Source organism: Myxine glutinosa, chromosome 12 (genome assembly GCF_964187855.1).
Source record: "Myxine glutinosa chromosome 12, kmMyxGlut1.1, whole genome shotgun sequence".
Taxonomy (NCBI): domain Eukaryota; kingdom Metazoa; phylum Chordata; class Myxini; order Myxiniformes; family Myxinidae; genus Myxine; species Myxine glutinosa.
In genome coordinates, this window is record NC_136272.1 from 87427091 (window position 1) to 87449458 (window position 22368).

The 22368-nt window shown below is 47.2% G+C and overlaps 2 protein-coding genes across 2 annotated transcripts in view; both read right to left on the reverse strand.

The window, feature by feature from the left end:
• Nucleotides 1-13418, reverse strand: part of LOC144888400 (5'-AMP-activated protein kinase catalytic subunit alpha-1-like) — a 40409-nt gene extending 26991 nt beyond the window's left edge. Inside the window, exons 1-4 of the mRNA XM_078766281.1 lie at nucleotides 13395-13418; nucleotides 8960-9031; nucleotides 8731-8787; nucleotides 3189-3425 (exon numbers count right to left, since the gene is read on the reverse strand). Coding sequence (XP_078622407.1) covers nucleotides 3189-3425; nucleotides 8731-8787; nucleotides 8960-9031; nucleotides 13395-13418 — 390 coding nt within the window. The remainder of the gene's footprint in view (nucleotides 1-3188; nucleotides 3426-8730; nucleotides 8788-8959; nucleotides 9032-13394) is intronic.
• Nucleotides 13419-20414: 6996 nt separating this feature from the next.
• Nucleotides 20415-22368, reverse strand: part of LOC137437583 (uncharacterized) — a 230052-nt gene continuing 228098 nt past the window's right edge. Inside the window, exon 25 of the mRNA XM_078766282.1 lies at nucleotides 20415-20560. Coding sequence (XP_078622408.1) covers nucleotides 20415-20560 — 146 coding nt within the window. The remainder of the gene's footprint in view (nucleotides 20561-22368) is intronic.

The following is a 22368-nucleotide window of genomic DNA, read 5'->3' on the forward strand; positions in this document are numbered from 1 at the left end:
GGGATGGTACCTCTCCCCGTTCTCTCCTTAACTCCAGCTCCTTGACTTTAATTTCCTGCTGACACGCCAATTCACGGTCTTTTAACTCCCTATCGGCTTTTCTCTCCTCTGCTTGGAGTTCCCTTGCAGCTCTCCTTTCCTCTGCTTGTTTCTCTTCTCTTCTCTCTTCTGCTTTCCTTTCCTCTGCTTTTAATCTTTCCTGGAGTTCTCGTTCCTGTTCTGCTCTTCTATCCTCGCTCTGCAATTGCAACTCCAGTTTCCGGAGTTCCACCTCTTCTGGTTCCTCGGGTAACCAATCCCGGGCGACCTCTTCCCATGTTCCTAATCCCACCATAGATTGTATCACCAGTCTGCATCTCTGCCTTCCTCATATTAGTTCGGACCTCCAAGCTAAAATGTTTGGCCAATTTCCCAAGGTCCGATTTTACTAACGCTCTGAACTGTGCTTCACTCGGGGTCACTGCAACCTTCTCTGCGTCAAACTCCATGGTGACTATTGTTAACACCTGTTAACCTTCACACAAGAAATGTAAAAAAAAAAAGAAAAAAAAAAGTTTTTTTTGTTTGTTTTTTTGGAAAAATTTGGGAATGTTGGAACAAGTTCCAAATTTGGGAATTCTGGGAATGTTAGGGAATTCTTTCCCGGACTAAATTTAGGAAATTTTATATCCCGGACGCAGACCCAATTTCGAGCCCACGAATATCAATTGAACGAGCCCCCAATTTCTGTTACGGGGTCCTCCCCTATCCCCTGGTCTCGGTAAACCTCCGAACCCCGAGAGGGTCCCCGGCAGAAAGATATGTTATCCTTGGTTGAAATCAATCAAATCAATAATGAAACCACACCAAGGGTTATGAACAAACAATAATATATTATAAATCACACCGGAACACCAATAATAATAGCAATTCGCCCTACAATCACTATTTTAAGATGGTACCACCTTATCTAGTCCTTTAACCCAAACTCACAGCACTCCCCCAATGTCTCTGTACCCCTCCCAGGCGAAGTCGATTCGCTCCAGCGATCGTTGGATCAATGTCCGATCACAATCAATTGAGGCGTGGACGATCGAAGCAACCCATAGGTCACGTGATCCAACACCCAGCACAATAGCGGTGGAATGGGAAACCTCCCAAAGACGCGCTCCGACGTACACGTTTGCGGTTCAATCAGCGAGTCTCCTTATAATCCTCAAAAGCCACTTTCTTGCACAGCCGTCCCCGGCAACCCACCAGGGAATAATGCCCGGCCGACGCGACAACAACCTTTTCACCGAAGGTAGCGCACGTGGCGAAATGGCGGACGGCTTTCACTCGAGCCGGGCTTCCAGGCAAGGACACTCCGGACCCTCAATGCAGATACCCGACTACGCAGGCTCCACAGCACTCCGGCGATGTCACCTATCGCACGAACCTCCTTTCAAGGACTCAAAGTTCACTCGCACTGCCCGCTCGGTACGGAGCTTCAACCAAGATCGTCTTTTCCTTCTTTTCCACGCCTCTTCCCTTTCGCTCCCTTTCTCTTCCGGGTCACGATCCGGATTTCCGGCCACATTTTACCAGGAGCGCTTTTAAACCTTTTAACCACAATAACCCTTACTGAGAACCAACAATAATAATAATACCCACAATAATTAGGGCCGAATCCGTAACACTGACATACATAAGTATTCAACCCCTTGGGTCAATACTTTGTACAAGCACCTTTGGCAGCGATTAAAGCTTCTTATTCAGTATCATCTTCTTCTTCTTCGGGTTGCATCGGCTTTGCACATCTGGATTTGGGGACTTTCTCCCATTCTTTCTTGCAGATTTACTCAAGCTCTGTCAAGTTGGACGGGGAGTGTCGGTGAACAGCATTTTTCAAGACTTCCCAAAGATTCTCAATGCGATTAATGTATGGGCTTTGGCTTTCTGTCTGGGATTTTTTTGTTTTGTTCTAAAGACAATCCAGTGTTGCTTTGGCTGTATGCTTGGGGTCATTGTCCTGTTGAAATGTAAATCTCCACTGCAGTCTAAAGTCATTTGCACTCTGAAGCAGGTTCTCCTCAAGGATTTGCTTGCATATGGCTCCATTCACTGTTCCCTCTATCCTTGCAAGTCTCCCAGTCCATGCAGCTGCCCAAAGCATGATGCTGCCACCACCATGCTTCATGGCAGGGGTGGGCTTAGATGGGTGATGAGCTGTGCTAGTTTTTCTGCCAGACGCTGCATTTCACATTCAGGCCAAAGGGTTCAATATTTCTCTTATCAGACCACATAATCATTTGCCTCATGCTCTGTGTCTTTCAAGTGCCTTTTTGCAATATCTAAGCATGCTGTCATTTGCCTTTTTCTCATGAGTAGCTTACATTTGGCCACTCTGTCATAGAGCCTAGATTTGTGAAGTGCTGCACTGTTGTCCACCCGGCAGGTTCTCCATTCTAAGCCAAGGAACTCTGTAGCTCTGTCAGTGGTCATTAGGTTCTTGGTCACCTCCCTGACAAAGGTCCTTCTTGCCAGGTTGCTCAGTTTAGTCGGACAAGTGACGACCCTGGAAGAGTCAGTAGTTCCATATTCTTTCCATTTTCTAATGATGGAGCTCACTGTGCTCTTTGGAACTTTCAACATTAGAAATTGCTTTATACCCTTTGCCAGATCTATGCCTCCTCAACATTTTATCTCAGTAAAACGGACAGTTTCTTTGGACTTCATCATAGCGTTGCTGCTCTGACATGCACTGCCAACTGTGGGACCTAATGCAGAAAGATGTGTTTCTTTTTACATCATGTCCAATCAATTGAATTGGCCACGGGTGTACCCCAATCAAGTTGTGTCAACATCTTAAGGACGATCAAAGGAAATTGGATGCACATGAGCTCAATTTGGCGTGTCACAGCAAAGGGGTTTAAGACTTATTGACATTTCAGCTTTTCATTTTTAATTACTTTGCAAAAAAAATATTTAAAAATATATATACTTTGACATTATGGGGTATTACGTGTAGGTCAGGAAAAAAATGTGAATTTAATCCATTTTAAAATCAGGCTGCAACACAACAAAATGTGAAAAACGTCAAGTGGTATGAATACCTACTCAAGACTGCATGTGAAACACTCGAGACACCCTTAGTGAAAAACACCCTTAGCATCAGCATCTCGTTCACACCACATTCAGATTATGACACCATTACAAACAATACTCACTTCAATGATGATGTGACGTCCATCAAATTGAAGTCCAATAAATAATTTCTTGAACAGAATGGCAAGTGCCCACACATCGACTGGGGGACCTTCGTAGCCATGTGCTGTGATCTCTGGTGCCATATAGCCATATGTGCCGCAGCAGTCATAAAATTTTTTACCATGTATGAAAGGTGTGGCAAGGTCAAAGTCGATGAGCTTCGCAGTCCCCTCCTTGCTTAAAAGCACGTTTTCTAGCTGGAGAGTAAACAGAAATCAAAATGTGAAAAAACATAAAACCTTTGGTGATAAATTATGATAAAGGCAAGATGCAAATATAAATGCGATGGGCAGGCAGGAAAAAAAATTGCAGAACGAAAAAACTTGAAAAAAACATCCTCAACCAATGCCAGTCAGGGGTTCACATAATATGGAGGAGGTTGAAGCGAGAGTAGATAGTGACGAGTATAAACGATAGAGTTGCAGGAAGTGAGACTTTGTTTGCCTAAATGACAGGAATCGAAGGTCACAAGATGTAGAGGCGTGAAAGGAAAGAGAAAAATCAGAGGAAGTGTCGCAATCTAAGTAAAGGACAATGTTATATCAAGAGAAAAGGGCGATCTGAAGCAGGGAAGTAATGAAGAGTGTTCTGTATGGATAGAGATTAGGGATGGGAGACTATTTAGGCACGTATAATCGGCTCCTGTTGTGAATTTAGAGTGATATTAGAAGGTTCATTCAGAATTCAGAAAGGATTGTGGTGACGGAAGAGTACTGCTTGTGCGTGATATTAATTTGCCAGGGATAGACTGGGTTCAGAAACAGGGAAAGGGCAGAGGAGGAATTTCGTGATCTTGTCCAGGATTGCCCTTTAATGCAGTTTGTTGATAGTCCCACGAGGAGCAGAGTGTTGGACCTCTTATCTATAATAACAAGCGTTACGCCTAGGTCCCCCGTTGGTGAAGTGATGCGAGTTGACAAAGTGGAAGACGCAAGGCGGCCATCTTGGATTTTGACGTGGCGACCCAATTTTCAATAGCGTTCTTCCTTGTGCCTCGATACACCCATTCACCAGATTAGAAGTTGGTACTTCGCTTATTTTTCAAGATATTTCGCTCACAAGGTTCAGACATATGTATGGTGGCGGCCATCTTGGATTTTGACGTGGCGACCCAATTTTCAATAGCGTTCTTCCTTGTGCCTCGATACACCCATTCACCAGATTAGAAGTTGGTACTTCGCTTATTTTTCAAGATATTTCGCTCACAAGGTTCAGACATATGTATGGTGGCGGCCATCTTGGATTTTGACATGGCGACCCAATTTTCAATAGCGTTCTTCCTTATGCGGAGATACACCCACACACCAAATTAGAAGTTGGTACTTCGCTTATTTTTCAAGATATTCATCTCACAAGGTTCAGACATACATGGCGGCGGCCATCTTGGATTTCGACGTGGCGACCCAATTTTCAATAGCGTTCTTCCTTGTGCCTAGATACACCCATTCACCAGATTAGAAGTTGGTACTTCGCTTATTTTTCAAGATATTTCGCTCACAAGGTTCAGACATATATATGGTGGCGGCCATCTTGGATTTTGACCTGGCGACCAAATTTTCCATAACGTTCTTCCTTATGCCGAGATACAAACACACCAAATTAGAAGTTGGTACTTCGCTTATTTTTCAAGATATTCATCTCACAAGGTTCAGACATACATGTCGGCGGTCATCTTGGATTTCGACGTGGCGACCCAATTTTCAATAGCGTTCTTCCTTGTGCCGAGATACACCCACACACCAGATTAGAAGTTGGTACTTCGCTTATTTTTCAAGATATTTCGCTCACAAGGTTCAGACATCTATATGGTGGTGGCCATCTTGGATTTTGACGTGGGTTGCACCCACACACCAAATTCGAAGGCGGTCCTTCGATTACGCACGCACGCCCGCACACATGCACGCACGGACGGACGGAGGGACGGAGGGGAAACCATAGTCCCCCTTTCGCTCCGCGGTGCGACGGGGGACAATAATAAAAGGCAGTGTGCGTCCATCCGCCGTCTCCTCCATAACTCCAAAACCATGAAACGTATCGGTCCCAAACTTTGCATGCATACACCTGGACCTCCAACAGATTGCAATGATGAAATCTGGGTGTTTGGGTGTGTTATAACACCATTTTTGAAAATAATTAACAAGGTGGTGCTCATAAGAAAAACACCGAAAAAGCCTTCCCATTATGGCGGCCCACCATCTTGGTCAGCCCACTGCCTGGGTTCATAAGCCGCCATTTTGTTTGGTCCTGTTCAAACGTGCCTTGCCTTGGAAACATGATCAATTATCATGACATAATTGAAGCATATTGTTTTGTGTATGGATGTAGGTAATGAAATACCTTTGGCGAGATAGAACTGTGTAGGGTTTAGCGTACTCTATGTCGCGAAGAAGCCACCTCGATGTATTTAAGTTCGGACCTGATGTTCGTGTAAGGTCGTTTGTGTGTCTTCATTTGAGGGGTGGAGCTATGCTAATTAGTTATGGCATATGGACAAATTCCCCGTGTGTAATTTTTCCCTTCGTTCTTATAAAACACATTCGGCAAGCCACGCACTCGTCACCTAATAAAAAACAACATAATTCCCGACCGGACCCAGACACGACTACACCACCCAGCTCGAATCTTCTCGATGGGCGCTAAGAATGGCCGTGAGGCCACGCCCCAAAGGACAATTGGTTGGGACCATTCGGTGGCGCTCGTTGATTGGTGAGAGTGTGACATCATCATCAAATATTCCAGCACCTGGAGTGAAAAGGCAAAGCACCGCATTTTCTTTCTTCTCTTGGTCTGGGCTTCATCACGAGCAGTTGCATTCTCTCTCTATCCCTGGGCTGTCGGTGGAGGCGGCTGCGCTTTGAGAAATATGCGCTCGCGAAGGGCATGGTAGAAGCCCGGTGGATCGTGGCAATCGGAGGAGGAGGGAGCATTTTGGCTGCTTTGCGCCAATGGCTGGGGGTGGACCCGACGTCGTGCCAACGCGTGTTTTCCCGCGCAGGGACGAGGGACCTGTGACAGCCACAAACCGTCATGTGAGGGAGACCAGAGCTGAGTACCAGCCACCACACCAAACACATTTATTTTTACTTTCATTTTCCCCTTGTTTTGTATACCAGTCCATGAGGAGGGTCCCTCATTTAGAAATCTTAGTTTGCCTTACCGTTCGGTTTGTTCTGCCCACATTTCATTTCATTAAACCATTATTTGTTACATTTCATTTGAGGATTTGTCCGTCTCGTATATTTGTTCGTGGTTTGGATAAACCGTCGTCGTGGCCGTCCGTTCAAATAAGACCAGAGACCTCCATTTCCATCGTGCGCCACAAAGAGATAACACCGCCATAGTTGGGTGTACGCCTCGGAATTAAAGCTCGTTTGGTCATCTGTCGTCCTGAGGTCTTCACTACAGGGGGCGACACGACAATATCATCAAAATCTGGATTCGGATATGAGGATTTGATCCTGTAGAGTGCAGACTAAATAAATGTCCAAATCTGGAGTACAATCTGACAAAATTTACCATATCGAGTGATTCTTAGAACGAAGTGGATATATTCATTTATTTCAGCAAGGCTGTCATTCTCCTTCTGCGGTTAGTTTTTTTTAATTGAACTAAAAAAAAAAATCTATATTCCAAACGTCATGGTTGGAACTCAAATCAAACGTCCGACATGTCGAACTGTATCATTGCAAGTGTAAAGTTGACATTTTGTCTGCTCTCAGTGGGTTCCACATTTCGCTGATTTGCTGCTTGATTTTCACATTTATAGAAGACGATTTAAAGATAAATCTTTGTGGTTGCAGTTTTTGTGTTTGGTGTACTTCATCTGAGCTGTCCACCCGGAGACGTCCAAGGACACCCGGAGAACAAATTAACGCTTTTTAGCAGTCAGAGCTGCTAAAAGTTAAGCGTTAAGACTGCTCAGATTAAGAGTCTCCGGCCATCATAACCTATCATTGTCAGTGCATTGTCATTCTCTTTGCTAATTCCCCCTATCCCCATAAGTTTTTCTACCCCAATATTTCTTTGTCTCTCTCTTTGTCTGTCTGTCTCTGTCTGTCTGTCTCTGTCTGTCTGTCTGTCTCTGTCTGTCTGTCTGTCTCTGTCTGTCTGTCTCTGTCTGTCTGTCTCTGTCTGTCTGTCTCTGTCTGTCTCTGTCTGTCTGTCTCTGTCTGTCTGTCTCTGTCTGTCTGTCTCTGTCTGTCTGTCTCTGTCTGTCTGTGTCTGTCTGTCTCTGTCTGTCTGTCTCTGTCTGTCTGTCTCTGTCTCTGTCTCTCACTCTCTCTCTCTCTCTCTCTCTCTCTCTCTCTCTCTCTCTCTCTCTCTCTCTCTCTCTCTCTCTCTCTCTCTCTCTCTCTGCTGCGCACTCCATCCACACACCTCTCGCTCCCACTCTTCTCCTCGCTCTCCCTCCCGACCGGAGTTTATAGTGTAGCATCGTGTGGTGAGGCATCACTCTCCTCCCCCACCAACACTCCTCCTTCCCTTCTCTCTCCTCCCTGCTCCTCCCCCTCTTCACTTCCACACCCCTCCTCGACCCCCTTCCCTCCTCTTCCCCCTTTACCCCCTCCCTTCTTTCTCTCTCTCTCTCTCTCTCTCCTCCACCCTCCCTCCTCACTCTTCCCCTTCCTGCTCCCCCTTTCCTCTCTCTCCTCTCCCACCCCTTCCCACGCCTCCTCCCCCCAGGCCCTCTCCCTCCCACTTCTCCCTCCCTCCTTTTTTTTTTTTTTTTTTTTTTACTGAATCGAGGCTCGTGAAAGAGCTAACATTTATTTCACAAACAAATCAACGAGACAAACAAAATATATAAAAAGAGGGAGCGGAAGACAAGATGGGGAGAGAAGGAGAAGCACACAAAACACAACACATGAGAGCAGGGAATAGCACGGGAGGGAGACGGCCTGGGGGGAGGTGGCGTGGGAAGGGGGGGGGGGGGGGGGGGAGAAGTATAAAACACAAGGACACCAAGGACTTCCAGGACAGAAGTTGGTATTTCAAAAAAGTGGATTTGGCGTGAAATTAGCGGGGGTAGAAAAGATCAAGGTTTTGGATGGGGGAAGATAAGAGATGGTGGTGAACAGCTGTTTTAAAGACCTGGAGGGAGGAGTGGGATTCAAGAGAGTGAGGGAGTTTGTTCCAGAGGCGGGAGAAAAGAGGAATGAAGGAGTGAAGGTGAGCAGAGAGTCTTGATTTTGGCAGTTTGACCATAAGAGGGTTGCAGGCAGATCTTGTGCGACCTGTCGGAATATTTGGGGGACAGAGCCCAGAGAGAGCTGGGGGGGGGGGGGGGGGACTCTCTTCATATTGCTGTCAGGAAGCGACTCGGTGTTACCCGGCAAAGCCGGGTACTTTTGTGAGTTAGGCGAAGAACAGCATTTATGGACAAGTGACCATAACCACACCCTCCCTTCACACATGCATTCCTTCCTTTGCTCCACCAAAAAATGGTTTTCAATGCAGTGTTATGAGGAACGTATCACGGTCTGCACTGGTGTAGTTGGTTACCTTTATATCCCTGTGCACAATGTTCCGGGAGTGCAAGTACTCAACAGCAGCAGCCACCTGGGGGGAGGAAGAGATTAAATATTCAAACATGGACACAGATTGTGGTTGTTAAGATTTTACAATTTTGAGTGCAATTCTTTCTATCCTATTTCAAACCACATCATAAACATCACACTGAGGCTGAAACCAACTAAACATCACACTGAGGCTGTAACCAACTTCAGCTCACCTGCTTCAAGTGAAACCTCAACGAACTTTCTGAATATTTCCTCAGATGATGAATTTGAGAAGCGAGGTGAACCTGCACACATCAAACAGCAACACACAAGGGCAATGCAATGAGATTTTTCATTTTTGAGAAACGAGTAGAGGAAAAGTTGTTTTGTTTTTGAAGATTTGAATGTTTCAATGTTAAAATAAACACAAAATGATAAAGATAAAAATAAAAAGGTCATGGAAGACCAAGGTGATAGAGGGCCACAGTTGGATACAAATAGGGGAAAGAAAGAGAGAGAAAGAGGGGAGGAAGAAAGAGAGAGAAAGAGGGGAGGAAGAAAGAGAGAGAAAGAGGGGAGGAAGAAAGAGAGAGAAAGAGGGGAGGAAGAAAGAGAGAGAAAGAGGGGAGGAAGAAAGAGAGAGAAAGAGGGGAGGAAGAAAGAGAGAGAAAGAGGGGAGGAAGAAAGAGAGAGAAAGAGGGGAGGAAGAAAGAGAGAGAAAGAGGGGAGGAAGAAAGAGAGAGAAAGAGGGGAGGAAGAAAGAGAGAGAAAGAGGGGAGGAAGAAAGAGAGAGAAAGAGGGGAGGAAGAAAGAGAGAGAAAGAGGGGAGGAAGAAAGAGAGAGAAAGAGGGGAGGAAGAAAGAGAGAGAAAGAGGGGAGGAAGAAAGAGAGAGAAAGAGGGGAGGAAGAAAGAGAGAGAAAGAGGGGAGGAAGAAAGAGAGAGAAAGAGGGGAGGAAGAAAGAGAGAGAAAGAGGGGAAGAAGAAAGAGAGAGAAAGAGGGGAGGAAGAAAGAGAGAGAAAGAGGGGAGGAAGAAAGAGAGAGAAAGAGGGGAGGAAGAAAGAGAGAGAAAGAGGGGAGGAAGAAAGAGAGAGAAAGAGGGGAGGAAGAAAGAGAGAGAAAGAGGGGAGGAAGAAAGAGAGAGAAAGAGGGGAGGAAGAAAGAGAGAGAAAGAGGGAGGAAGAAAGACAGAGAAAGAGGGGAGGAAGAAAGAGAGAGAAAGAGGGGAGGAAGAAAGAGAGAGAAAGAGGGGAGGAAGAAAGAGAGAGAAAGAGGGGAGGAAGAAAGAGAGAGAAAGAGGGGAGGAAGAAAGAGAGAGAAAGAGGGGAGGAAGAAAGAGAGAGAAAGAGGGGAGGAAGAAAGAGAGAGAAAGAGGGGAGGAAGAAAGAGAGAGAAAGAGGGGAGGAAGAAAGAGAGAGAAAGAGGGGAGGAAGAAAGAGAGAGAAAGAGGGGAGGAAGAAAGAGAGAGAAAGAGGGGAGGAAGAAAGAGAGAGAAAGAGGGGAGGAAGAAAGAGAGAGAAACAGGGGAGGAAGAAAGAGAGAGAAACAGGGGAGGAAGAAAGAGAGAGAAAGAGGGGAGGGAGAAAGAGGGGAGGGAGAAAGAGGGGAGGGAGAAAGAGGGGAGGGAGAAAGAGGGGAGGGAGAAAGAGGGGAGGGAGAAAGAGGGGAGGGAGAAAGAGGGACAGAGGGACAGAGAGACAGAGAGACAGAGAGACAGAGGGGCAGAGAGACAGAGAGACAGAGAGACAGAGAGAGAGAGAGAGAGAAAAGAGAGAGAGAGAGAGAGAGAGAGAGAGAGAGAGAGAAGGGTAAACACAGGACACTGGAAGTCGAGGGTAGAATGAAAAGAGGGTTCATGGGGAAAGAAAAAATATTGAGGAAAGGATGGAGGGTGACATGAGATGGGAGGTGCACCACCTGTATTGTTTTTATTTTTTTTGGTATATAGAATCGAGGCTCGTGTGAGAGCTAACACCTTAAACACGAAAACATGCACGGACACATAAAGCATACAATAAAGGGAGTGGGAGGACAAGAGGGGAAAGCGATAGGAAAGCACACAAGCACAACAACAGTAGAGAACAGGGACGTCGGTAGATCTGTGGAAGGGAGAGGGCTGGGGGGAGGTCGGAGGGGTGCATGGATGGTACAAAACAAGTGGACACTACTAGGAATTTCAGGAATGAAGTTGGAGATTGAAAAAGGTGGATTTGGAGTGTATTAACAGGGGTAGAAAAGTTCAAGGTTTTGGATGGGGGAAGATAAGACATGGTGGTGAACAGCTGTTTCAAGACTTAGAGGGAGAAGAGGGATTGAAGAGAGTGTGGGAGTTTGTTCCACAGGTTGGAGAAAAGAGGAATGAAAGAGTGAAGGTGAGCAGAGAGTCTTGATTTTGGCAGCTTCACCAGAAGAGGGTTGCTCTCAGATCTTGTGCGACCTGCGGCAATATTTGGGGGACAGAGCACAGACAGAGCAGGGGGAGCAAGGCTTGAGAGCTATCAGTAGAAGACAGAAATACCACCTACCTGACTGCGGTGAGCGAGTGAAAGGCCCTCAGAATCAGCTTCATCGCAGGAGATACCAATGATTCTAAAAGCTTTGGTTTCAACAGCGTGATGCGGGGCTAGGTGTGAGGCAGGAGCACCAGCACAGAGGGGAGAACAGTATTCCATTGAGCTGCGGATGAAAGCTTTGTATGTGGTGAGGACCTCAGAAGTGCCCAGGAAGGACTTCACACGACGGAGGATGCCCAGTCGGCGACTGGGTTTGGAGGCCAGCTTGGAAATGTGGTTTTCCAAGGAAAGATCATTGCAGATAGTGTGTCCCAAAAGCTTGAGTGACTGAACTTCTCGGAGAGGATTGCTGAGAAAGTAGATGGGAGGGTTGTCCAGATGGTCTTTTCGGAGAGACATCGTGAGAGTGTGAGATTTGTCAGGTTTGAAAGACATGTTCCACTTGTTTGACCAGTTTGTGATTTTATCCAAGTTTGCAGAGAGTGAAGAGGCTGCAGCCTGCAGATATGAGGGATGAGATATGCGACGGCAGAGAGTGGGGTCATCAGCAAAGAGATGCAGAGGCAGAGAGATCATTAATGAAGATCAGAAAAAGCACAGGGCCCAGAACACTGCCCTGAGGAACTCCAGCCTGGACAGGCAGGGAGCGATGAGAGAATTCCATTCAGGGCCACATGTTGACTGCGTACTGAGAGGACGTCCACCAGCCATGTGTGGAGGTTTCCATGGATACCATATAAGGAGAGTTTGGTGAGCAGAGCGAGGTGCCAGACCATATCGAAGGCACAAGATGTGTCAAGAGAGACCGCTCAGATTGCCTGTTTGGCATTGAGGACCTCCATCCATGTTGAGACAGCAGAAGCAGCATGTCCAGAGTAGAATGACCTGGTCTGAATCCAAATTGATGATCAGAGATCAAGCCATTGGAGAAGAGGAAGGATTTGATGTCAGAAGTGATGATTGATTCCATGACCTTGCTGATTATTGGGAGCAGGCTGATTGGTCTGTAGTTGCAAGGATCTGTTTTTGCACCTTTTTTGTGCAAAGCGGTAATGTTGGTCGTTTTCCAAGAAGATGGAAGATGACTTTAGGCAAAAGAAAGAGTGAAGAGAACAGAGAGAGGGTTAGATAGAGCGGCAGAGCAGGATTTTAGAACCCGTGGGCTGATGCCGTCTGGTCTAGTTGTAGAATCAGAGTCGAGGTTTGGCAGAAACTTCACCTTGACAGGAGAGGACACATCGTCCAGTAGTGGCTGCATTCAACTGGGTAAGGTGGGTACAAAGAGAGATGGGTTTGGGACAAGATTTGGAGGCAAAAAAAAAAGAGTTGAGGCACTCAGCTTTTTCACGTGCAGTTTCAGCTGTGTATCCGTTTGAGGTAAGGGAGGGGATGGAGGGGCACAAACATCAGAAACATATTTGACCAGATGCCACCAGGATTTGGAGGAGGGAGACAGGTTTGAGAGTTCAGCCTTGAGAGTAGATTATATATTGTCTCCTGGCTCTCCTGAGGGTGGAAACACTTGTTCCAAGCTTTGTGAAAGGAACTGAGATTACCTTCAGTTGGATTTGCCTTCCAGGAGGCGAAGGCAAGTTGTTTCAGGGCAACTGCCTCACCACGAGATTCAGTGTACCATGGACAGGAGGAAGAGTATGACAACTGAAGACGAGATGGGATAAATCTGTGCATGAGAGTGTGATGAATCGGACTACGGAAAGCTAGTTGCTGGCGTGATACACATAACTGTCTGGCAGGGGCGGTCCCTGCGGAGATGGGCGGTTTTGCATGTGTAACCAGCTGTGAGAGTGGGAGACAGCCATATTTGCTGCTATGACTCCTTGAAAGCTAGGTAACATTTATTAATTTGCTGCTTAGTAGTTTGCCTCATTTTAAATGTATTGGGTTGCCTTGTTTGTATCATGTAGATTGTAGACTAATGTTAAAATCTTTTGTTATGTGTAGATGCACCTGGTCGATTGCAATAAAGCCTCCTTTCCTGCGAGGTCTCTGGCTCTACTTTCACAACAATTTATTGCAATCTTCCTTGAGACAACCTCCGAAGGATGGAGAAGCTGATTCGCTTGGAGCGCTTCTCCGGAGATCCGAATGCCCGGACTCCGCTGATCAGTTGAATCAATGGCTCAATTCTCTATGACCTTTGACGAACTGGTCCCGGACATTACGGGGGCACAGAAACTCGATGTATTATCCAGCAATGTCTCTCATGTCATCTATAGATACATCGCTCAATGCATGACGTACGACGAAGCTGTGGCTACCTTGAAAGCCCTCTTCATCAAACCGCGCAGCACAGTGTATGCTCGCCACTTATTGGCAACGTGCTGGCAGGACAGAGTCCATGCATCAGTATGGCCAGGCTTTACGACAGCTGGCTCAGGATTGCGCAATTCAGGACTGTACGGCTCTGCAGTACACCGATGATCTGATCCATAACACCTTTATTACGGGTCTGCAATCTTCTGTCATCAGACAACGGCTGCTCGAGAAAGACGCTGGATTTCCAAATGGCGTTCGACCAAGCCCACGTGTTACAGTCGGCTCAGGCCATATCCGACTTATGGTTGGCCCTTTACAGCTGCGAGTGCTACTGCTCACGACACGACACGTACACACGATCACGGTGACCCGGAAGCTGACGCCGGGAGAGCGCCTGCTCGATCTGCCACTCATCGGGCATTACGAGTGGAAAGCTCCGATGAGGTGAACGAGCCCAGCATGGTTGCTGTGACCTCGCCCGCTGGTCAGACCGTCAAATGCTTTTTTTGCGGCAATCACAGTCACCCTCGCTCAGTTTGCCCTGCTAGGGAGTCGGTGTGCCATAATTGCGGAAAAGCGAGGCCATTTTGCCAAAGTCTGTCCCGTGCCCAAGACCAAGCGTGCAACGCGCGTGGGCGCGTGCTTGTCGACAGGAACCCGCAGAGCTCCGAGCGGCCTCGCTCGTGCCTTGGTGCCGGTCGAAATCAACGGCCAATCGGTGGAAGCATTGGTCAACACAAGGAGCGATCGCAGCGACATTCGCCCTCGTCTCGTGGAGCGATTCGGGTCGACTCCAGCTGCCTCGACTCAGCACGTGTACATGGCGTCGGGAGCCGTATGGCAGCAAGCGCACAGAGTGTGTGTGGTTCAGCTAGTTGCTAACGATGTTACTTGTGGTAATGTTAAGTTGCTCATCCTCCATAACCTCTGCTCCGACATCCTCCTGGGTCACAATTCTTTGAATCGGCACAAATGCTTAGAGATGCAGTTTGGCGGCACCCACACTCTGTCCATGGGTACCGAGCTGGGCCCGGTTTGCGCCCTTGCCGAGATAGCTGTCGACCCGCCTCGACTACTCCCGAGCTTAACTGCTAATTGCCATCCGGTCGCCGTGAAATCTAGAAGGTATTCCCAGCTGGATGCTATCATTATAGCCACTGAAACTAAACACCTTTTGCACCGAGGCATTATCAAACCCATTATCAAACCCTGGAGTTCCCCAAGGCAGTGTTCTGGGCCGTGTGCTTTTTCTGGTCTTCATCAATGATCTCTCTGACTCTCTTGAAAATCCTCTCTATCTCTTTGCTGATGACTCTACTCTCTGTCGCTCCATTCCTCATCCCTCAGATCGGCAGTCTGCAGCCTCCTCACTCTCTGCAGACCTGGACAAAAACACAGGCTGGGCAAACAAGTGGAACATGTCTTTCAATCCTGACAAATCTCACACTCTTACGATGTCTCTCCGAAAAGACCGACTGGACAACCCTCCCATCCACTTTCTGAATAATCCTCTCCAAGACGTTCTGTCACTCAAGCTTTTGGGTCTCACTATCTGCCATGATCTTTCCTGGGAAAACCACATTTCAAATCTGGCCTCCAAAGCCAGTCACCTACTGGGCATCCTCCGTCATGCGAAGTCCTTCCTTGGCACACCTGAGCTCCTCACCACATACAAGGCTTTCATCCGCAGCTCAATGGAATACTGCTCTCCCCTCTGGGCTGGTGCTCCTGCCTCACACCTCGCTCGTCTTCACGCTGTTGAAACCAAAGCGTTCAGAATCATTGGAAACTCCCGCGATGAAGCCAACTCCAGGGCCTTTCACTCACTCACCGCAGGCAGGTTGGTGGTCTTTCCTTCTTCTACCGACTCTTCTCTGGCCTTGCCCCCCCCAGCTCTCTCTGGGCTCCGTCCCCCAAATATTCCTACAGGTCGCACAAGATCTGCCTGCAACCCTCTTATGGTTAAACTGCCAAAATCAAGACTCTCTGCTCACCTTCACTCCTTCAGTCCTCTTTTCTCCCGCCTCTGGAACAAGCTCCCTCACTCTCTTCAATCCCACTCCACCCTCCAGGTCTTTAAAACAGCTGTTCACCACCATCTCTTATCTTCCCCCATCCAAAACCTTGATCTTTTCCACCCCTGCTAATTTCACCCCAAATCCACTTTTTTGAAATACCAACTTCTGTCCTAGAAGTCCTTGGTGTCCTTGTGTGTTATACTTCTCCCACCCCCCCCCCCCCCTTCCCATGCCTCCTCCCCCCAAGCCCTCTCCCTCCCACACATCTCCCTGCTCTCAAATGTTATGTTTGTGTGCTTCCCCTTCTCTCCCCATCTTGTCTTCCGCTCCCTCTTTTTATACATCTTGTTTGTCTGGTTGATTTGTTTGTGAAATAAATGTTAGCTCTTTCACAAGCCTCGATTCAGTATACAAAAGAAAAGAAAAGGAAAAAAAAGCCGTTCACCTTGCCACGCACAAGTGCTGATCATCGACAGCCGGAACCATCGTAAACGCATGGTCGTAGACGACTCCCAAACTATTAACCGATTCACTCAACTCGATGCATCCCCTTTACCCAAAATGGAGGATATGGTTTGGGCGGTATATAAGTATAGAGTATTCAGCACGCTCGACTTAAGAAGTGAGCATCATCAGATTCCGATACGCACTGCTGACCGACCCTATAAGGCCTTCAAGTCTGGCCAGCAGTTGCATCAATTCCGTAGAATTCTGTTCGGAGTACAAACGGAGTGGTGTGCTTCCAGAGAGCTATAGACGAGATTTTGGCAAAGGAACAAGTGAAAGACGTATTCGTGTATGTTGATAAGGTGACCATTTGCGGTTTGAATCAAAAGGATTACGACTCGAACTTGCGTTGGTTTTTTGTTAGTGGCTCGTAAATACCGACTGACCTTCAATGAATCGAAACGTAGCTATTCTGTGGGAACCATAAATCTGTTGGGGGTACAAGGGGTCTGGAGGGGAGATAAGGCCCAATCCGGCATGCCTCCAGGCCCTACTCGACCTTACCCCTCCCGTTGAACATGCAACTTTAAGACGCACAATGGGACTATTTGCCCATTACAGCATGTGGGTCCCACAGTTCTCAGAGAAGATAAGACCCCTTGTGGGATACAAAACATTCCCGCTGCCCTTGCCCACGCTGATGGCGTTTCAACAACTAAAACGGGACGTCGCCAGCTCGGTCATAACTTCAATCGACGAAACAATCCCTTTTGTGGTGGAAACAGATGCGTCCGATTGCGCAGTCGCAGCGACATTGAGTCAGGGTGGCCGACCAGTGGCATTCTTCTCAAGGACACTGACTGATAGCGAGCAACGTGACTCCTCGATAGAAAAAGAGGCGTACTCCATGGTTGAATCAATCCGCAGGTGGAGACACCTCCTTCTAGGACAGTACTTCACAGTCATAACTGGTCAACAGTCCGTCTCATTCATGGATGATGGGAAGCATTCTCAAAAGATAAAGAACGAGAAGATTGCTCGGTGGCGCATAGAACTGGCTGACGATTGCTTTGAAATTAAGTACAGGCCGGGTCTGCACAACCACGCGGCTGATGCACTGTCTAGGCCCGTCTGTGCAGGGATGACCGTTGGCGACCTGCCAAATATCCACGCGGCGCTCTGTCACCCAGGCACGACGCGCATGGTCCACTTTGTTAGGAGTAATAACCTATCCTTCTCCGTGGATGAGACACATCACTTGTGCAAGACCTGCAGGGTTTGCGCAGAACTTAAACCAAGTTTCTACCAGCCGGCGGTGGGTACCCTCATACACCCGGGTAGACCATGGGAGCGCCTGAATGTTGACTTCAAGGCGCATCTGCCCGGTAATCGGTATGTGCTGACGATAGTGGACGAGAATTCGAGATTCCTGTTCGCATTTCCATGCGCTGACACGTCTTCCCTGTCAGTGATCCCTATTACTGATGTTCGGGTGTCCGGCATTCATACACAGTGACCGTGGGACTGCTTTTATGTCTCGGGAGCTGAAGCAATTTTTCCTTGAGTTTGGCAACGCCTCCAGCCATACCACCGCTGATAACCCCCGAGGGAACGGGTTATCGAAAGATACAACTGTGTTATCTGGAGGGCTGTCACGATGGCCTTGCGTACCAGTGGCTTGGCCCCGACCATGTGGGAGCGGGTGCTTCCTGAAGCACTGCATGCGATCCGCTCCCTGTTGTGCACCTCCACTAATGCCACTCCTCATGAGACTCTTCCGGTACCAACGTCACGGTTCTCGCGCTCATCCCTTACCCTCGGGGCTAGCTGAGCCTAGACCTGCACTACGAAAACGCATGGTCCGTCAAAGCAAATATGAACCGCTTGCTGACCATGCAGACATACTGGAAGCAAATCCACAATATGTGCACGTTGGATTGGCCGATGGCCAACAAACCACGGTACCACTTGGCATCTAGCACCTTGTGGAGAGATGGACGAAACAGAAGCTGACTCGACCACCCCCATCCGGCAAGACTCGAGCCCTGCCGAGGCTACTGGGGGTGACACGCTGCCTCGCAGTAAGAAATCATGTCTCCTTTGCCTCAGGCCGTGGACTTGTCGGGTTCTGATAGATCGCCGAGTGACGGAGAGCGGTCTATCCCTAGCACCCAGGGCTATGGAGATGACGGCGTGTACCGCACGCGCGGGAGCCGGCTATGTCAACCTCCAACTCGTTTCGGTTTTGATTATTCCTATTAACGGTATTCTTAAGAGAGGGAGAATGTGAAGAATTGGACGATGGAAAGCCAGTTGCTGGTGTGATACACATAACTGTCTCATAGGGGTGGTCCCTGTGGAGATGGGTGGTTTTGTATATGTAACCAGCTGTGAGAGTGGGAGACTGCCATATTTGCTGCTATGACTCGTTGAGAGCTCGGTAAGTTATTAATTTGCTGCTTAGTAGTTTGCCTCATTTTAAATGTATTGGGTTGCCTTGTTTGTGTCATGTAGATTATTGACTAATGTTATGATCTTGTGTTATGTATAGATGCACATGGTCGATTGCAATAAAGCCTCCTTTCCTGTGAGGTCTCTGGCTCTACTTTCACAACAGAGAGAGAGAGAGAACTTTACTTTGGAGATTGCAGAAGAGCTTAGAGAAAGGGAAGGGTGAGGAGGACAAAAGGTTTGTTGGTGATGGAATGAGGCACAGTGAGGTGTTGTTTGAGGAGGGGCAGAGCAAAGTAGAAGGTGTTGTTTGAGGGGGGGGGGGCAGAGCGAATTAGAAGGTCGAGGAGGTGGAGGTATGAGTTGGAAGGGAGAGGAAGCAGTGAGGAATCAGCTTTGAGGAGAAGGGGTGAGAGGGGAGAAAAATGGTGGGGAGAGATTTGAATGGGGGGATTGGATAGGAAAGGGGTGTGAGAGATGCGTTTTGAAGAGGAAGGGTGAGGGGGGAGATTTGAATGGAAGGAGTGAGGGGGGATTCTCGGAGGAGAGGGGTGAGGGGAGTTTAGAAAGTGTTGGACGATAAATGAAAAACGAACATTTATTGCAAACTGGGTTTCTTGCGATTTTCAAGTCAGGATCCGTTTGAAAAAGTTAGAGTAGCGGTGGAATGAAGGTAAGTTTAGAGAATGTAGAAAGGAAGAACAGTAAGAGATTGAATTTTTCTTGAAATGGAATGATTTGAAGAGGAAATTGAAGACAGCCTTTCAAAGAGGAAGAAAAAGAGTGTGTTGTAATATACAACTGAGTACAGGACTGCAAGGGGAAGTTTAAACATTTTAAAACAAAACCATGAGAACTATCTGGGAAAATTCCCTAAAGTGAGGGCGTAGATCTGAGAAAAAAAAAGAGAAAGTGTTCAATGAGTATGGTGAAAACGAGAATTGGAAAGGTGAGTATCGGCTGGAGAGGTAGAAGGAAAAGGAGATAAAAGGGGTGCTCACGCGTGGGGGAGGGAGCTGTGAGGAGAGAAGGAAATTATTATTTAGATTTTTTCCTTTTTTAGATTTAAGACTAAACAAAATGTAAGGTGTCCGGGGGAAGTAGGGGGTGAACAACACGATGGTTTGGTGAACCGACAACGCGACAGGAAGCCTCGAGAGACAGTCCCCACACGCGGCGCGAACAACAAAACGACTAATTACACACAAATTTGCACGAATACAAACCCATATCGCCGGAGGAACCGGAAGCGGTAACTGGTATTAAGTCTTTGAGGGGAGAATGTGATTGAATAGTTTCCGGAGGGCAATTGCAGAAATTGGAGAAAAGAGGAACAAAAAAATGGAGGTGTGTGTAAAGTGTGCACTTTAAGTTTAACCAGGAGGGGGTTACTGGAAAAACTTGTGTTGTGAAGGAAAGGGAGACTTATCAGTCTCTTCCAAGACACTGCCTTTTGACAGGTCGCATAAATGAGATGAGCCACCCCATCTGCCATGTTAGGAACTGACAATGTGTTTCAGCCTCATCACGTGATATGATAATTATTTTGAGAGCTTCTTATTTCACAGAAACCAAATCAGTTTGTGATGCTGCCACCTCATTACCTAAATGAGAGGTAGCCCAATCACAAACAGGTCTCCTGGATCCTGTGGACTATAAAGCTCTCAAGACGTCTCCATTGGACAACACAGACACTGTAGACTATGAGTTTAAGGAATTATTTGGAATGATGAAATCTGCAGCTCAGTTTCGAAGACAGCTTTGATATGTGATCCACGTCATGGCTGATGGTGAAGCCTATAAAGTCAAGAAACCCAACCACGTCCTGTGTTTGACCAGGAAAAACGATCAGTTGGTTGTTTTTTTACAATTGTGCCGGAGTGACAGAGTGACAGAGTGAAACTGAGATTTGTCAGAACTGAAAGAGATGGTCCAACAATCAGGACATCAAAATTCATGTTTACTAATTACAAACTCATTTTGCTACTCAAGTAAAAGTGGACATGATAGACACAAACAGTGGATTTTCAGCAAAATGATGTCAGAAACCTCACCTCCTTTCACATACTCCAAAACAAGGGCGACGCGGTGACTGTCTGGAAGTCTTATCGGGATGTCGAGCAACTTTACTGAAGGGAAATGAGATAGTGGAGCATCAGTTAATATGGCTTAAGAATCTTACCCAAAGTCAAACACCTTTTGCAACCGCAAAATTGTGTTTTATACTTCTCCCACACCCCCCCCCCCCCCCCCCTTCCCACGCCTCCTCCCCCCAAGCCCTCTCCCTCCCACACATCTCCCTGCTCTCAAATGTTGTGTTTGAAATGTTGTGTGTTTGTTGTGCCCCCTTCTTTCCCCATCTTGTCTTCCGCTCCATCTTGCATCTTGCAGTGTCGTTTGCACATTTTTTTATGATGACAAGTTGTCAACAGGTGAGCCTCAACATAATCCTTTTAGTCCGGCAGCTAAGCTAAATATAGCATAACAATTGTGCATTTTGTGAGGAAAGCACCAAATTTGGCACACTAGTAGACTATCATATTATGAAAAGATCTGGATATTGGGCCATCTCAGATTCAGAGATTTGATTTTTGCAAGATTTGCAGATTTTGCAGATTTGCAAGCTGAGATTGCAACGCCAGGGACGGCCGACTCCTTCCTGCGAGCTGCCCACGTCACACACACACACAAGAAGAGCTCATCAAATCACTGCAGCGGCACTGCACATCCTGCAACACCGTGCGTATGAACGCCACTATGACATATGCTGATGATGCAGAAGACCTGCCTGAGTTCGAAGACTGGTGTCACCAGAGAGAAGACATTCCCAACTTTCAGTACTGGGCAACTGTGCTGGAACTAGAGATGTTGGTACTGGTCTACGTGTGTTCTCTGCGGCAGGCTTCATTCACGATGTACCTTGATGCCCTGACGGAACTGGTCCCATGGTTCCATGCCTTAGACCACACAGACTATGCCAGGTGGGTCCCTGTTCACCTGAGGGACATCGTTGCACTCCCAATGAAGCACCCAGATGTAGCCAGAGAATTCAGGGCTGGCAACTTCACTGTACAGAAGACGAAGAAGGTGTTCTCTTCGATCCCAATCGAATCGAAATCTTGCAAAAATCAAATCTCTGAATCTGAGATGGCCCAATATCCAGATCTTTTCATAATATGATAGTCTACTATGTGCCAAATTTGGTGCTTTCCTCACAAAATGCACAATTGTTATGCTAAGTTGCCCCACTATTTCACCATCACCATTCATGATCTTGTAGGTAAACATTTATCTGGGTAGTGTGTGTACAAATCACAATTCGTATCGAGTAGACTTAAGTTTAGGCAAACAACTGATCAGAATTCTTCCGAGAACGCGACATTTGGCGAACACACAACTCAGATGCGGTTGGCTCAGTATATTTGATTTACAGTGTGTTGGAATCTCATTCTTGATTACACAAAAGCAAATGAAAGTGAAACGCAAAGAGCTGATAAGAGGATCCGGTTTCCAGCAGCAGCTTCTCATCTTCTCTTCGCTTGTTTGGCTTCATGAAGCCTGGTGTTGGCTTCACCGTTAATGTTGCTGGCTGAAGATCTTCTGGCGTTGAATTTGAGCCCATATTACGCTGCTGAAATACCACAAAGTGGGTTGACTCAGCCTGTTATCCTTCAGACGTCGCAAAATGAGAACCGGCCTACAGGTAATAGGGGCAACTGCATCAGCGGCACAACCACAATTCTAGAAAGTGATGCAACCAGCAGCCACATGCTGCATACGAAACAACAACTCTTCCCATACTAGCTAAAAACCATCCTTTTTCAGCTTGTTCAGCATCTGTGTCCTCTTCCCCCTTCTCTCACTCTATCATCCATTAAGTGTCATCCTCTTGCCTCCATTACCCTGCTATCGGTGAAGTCCCAGTCTCATAGTGGGA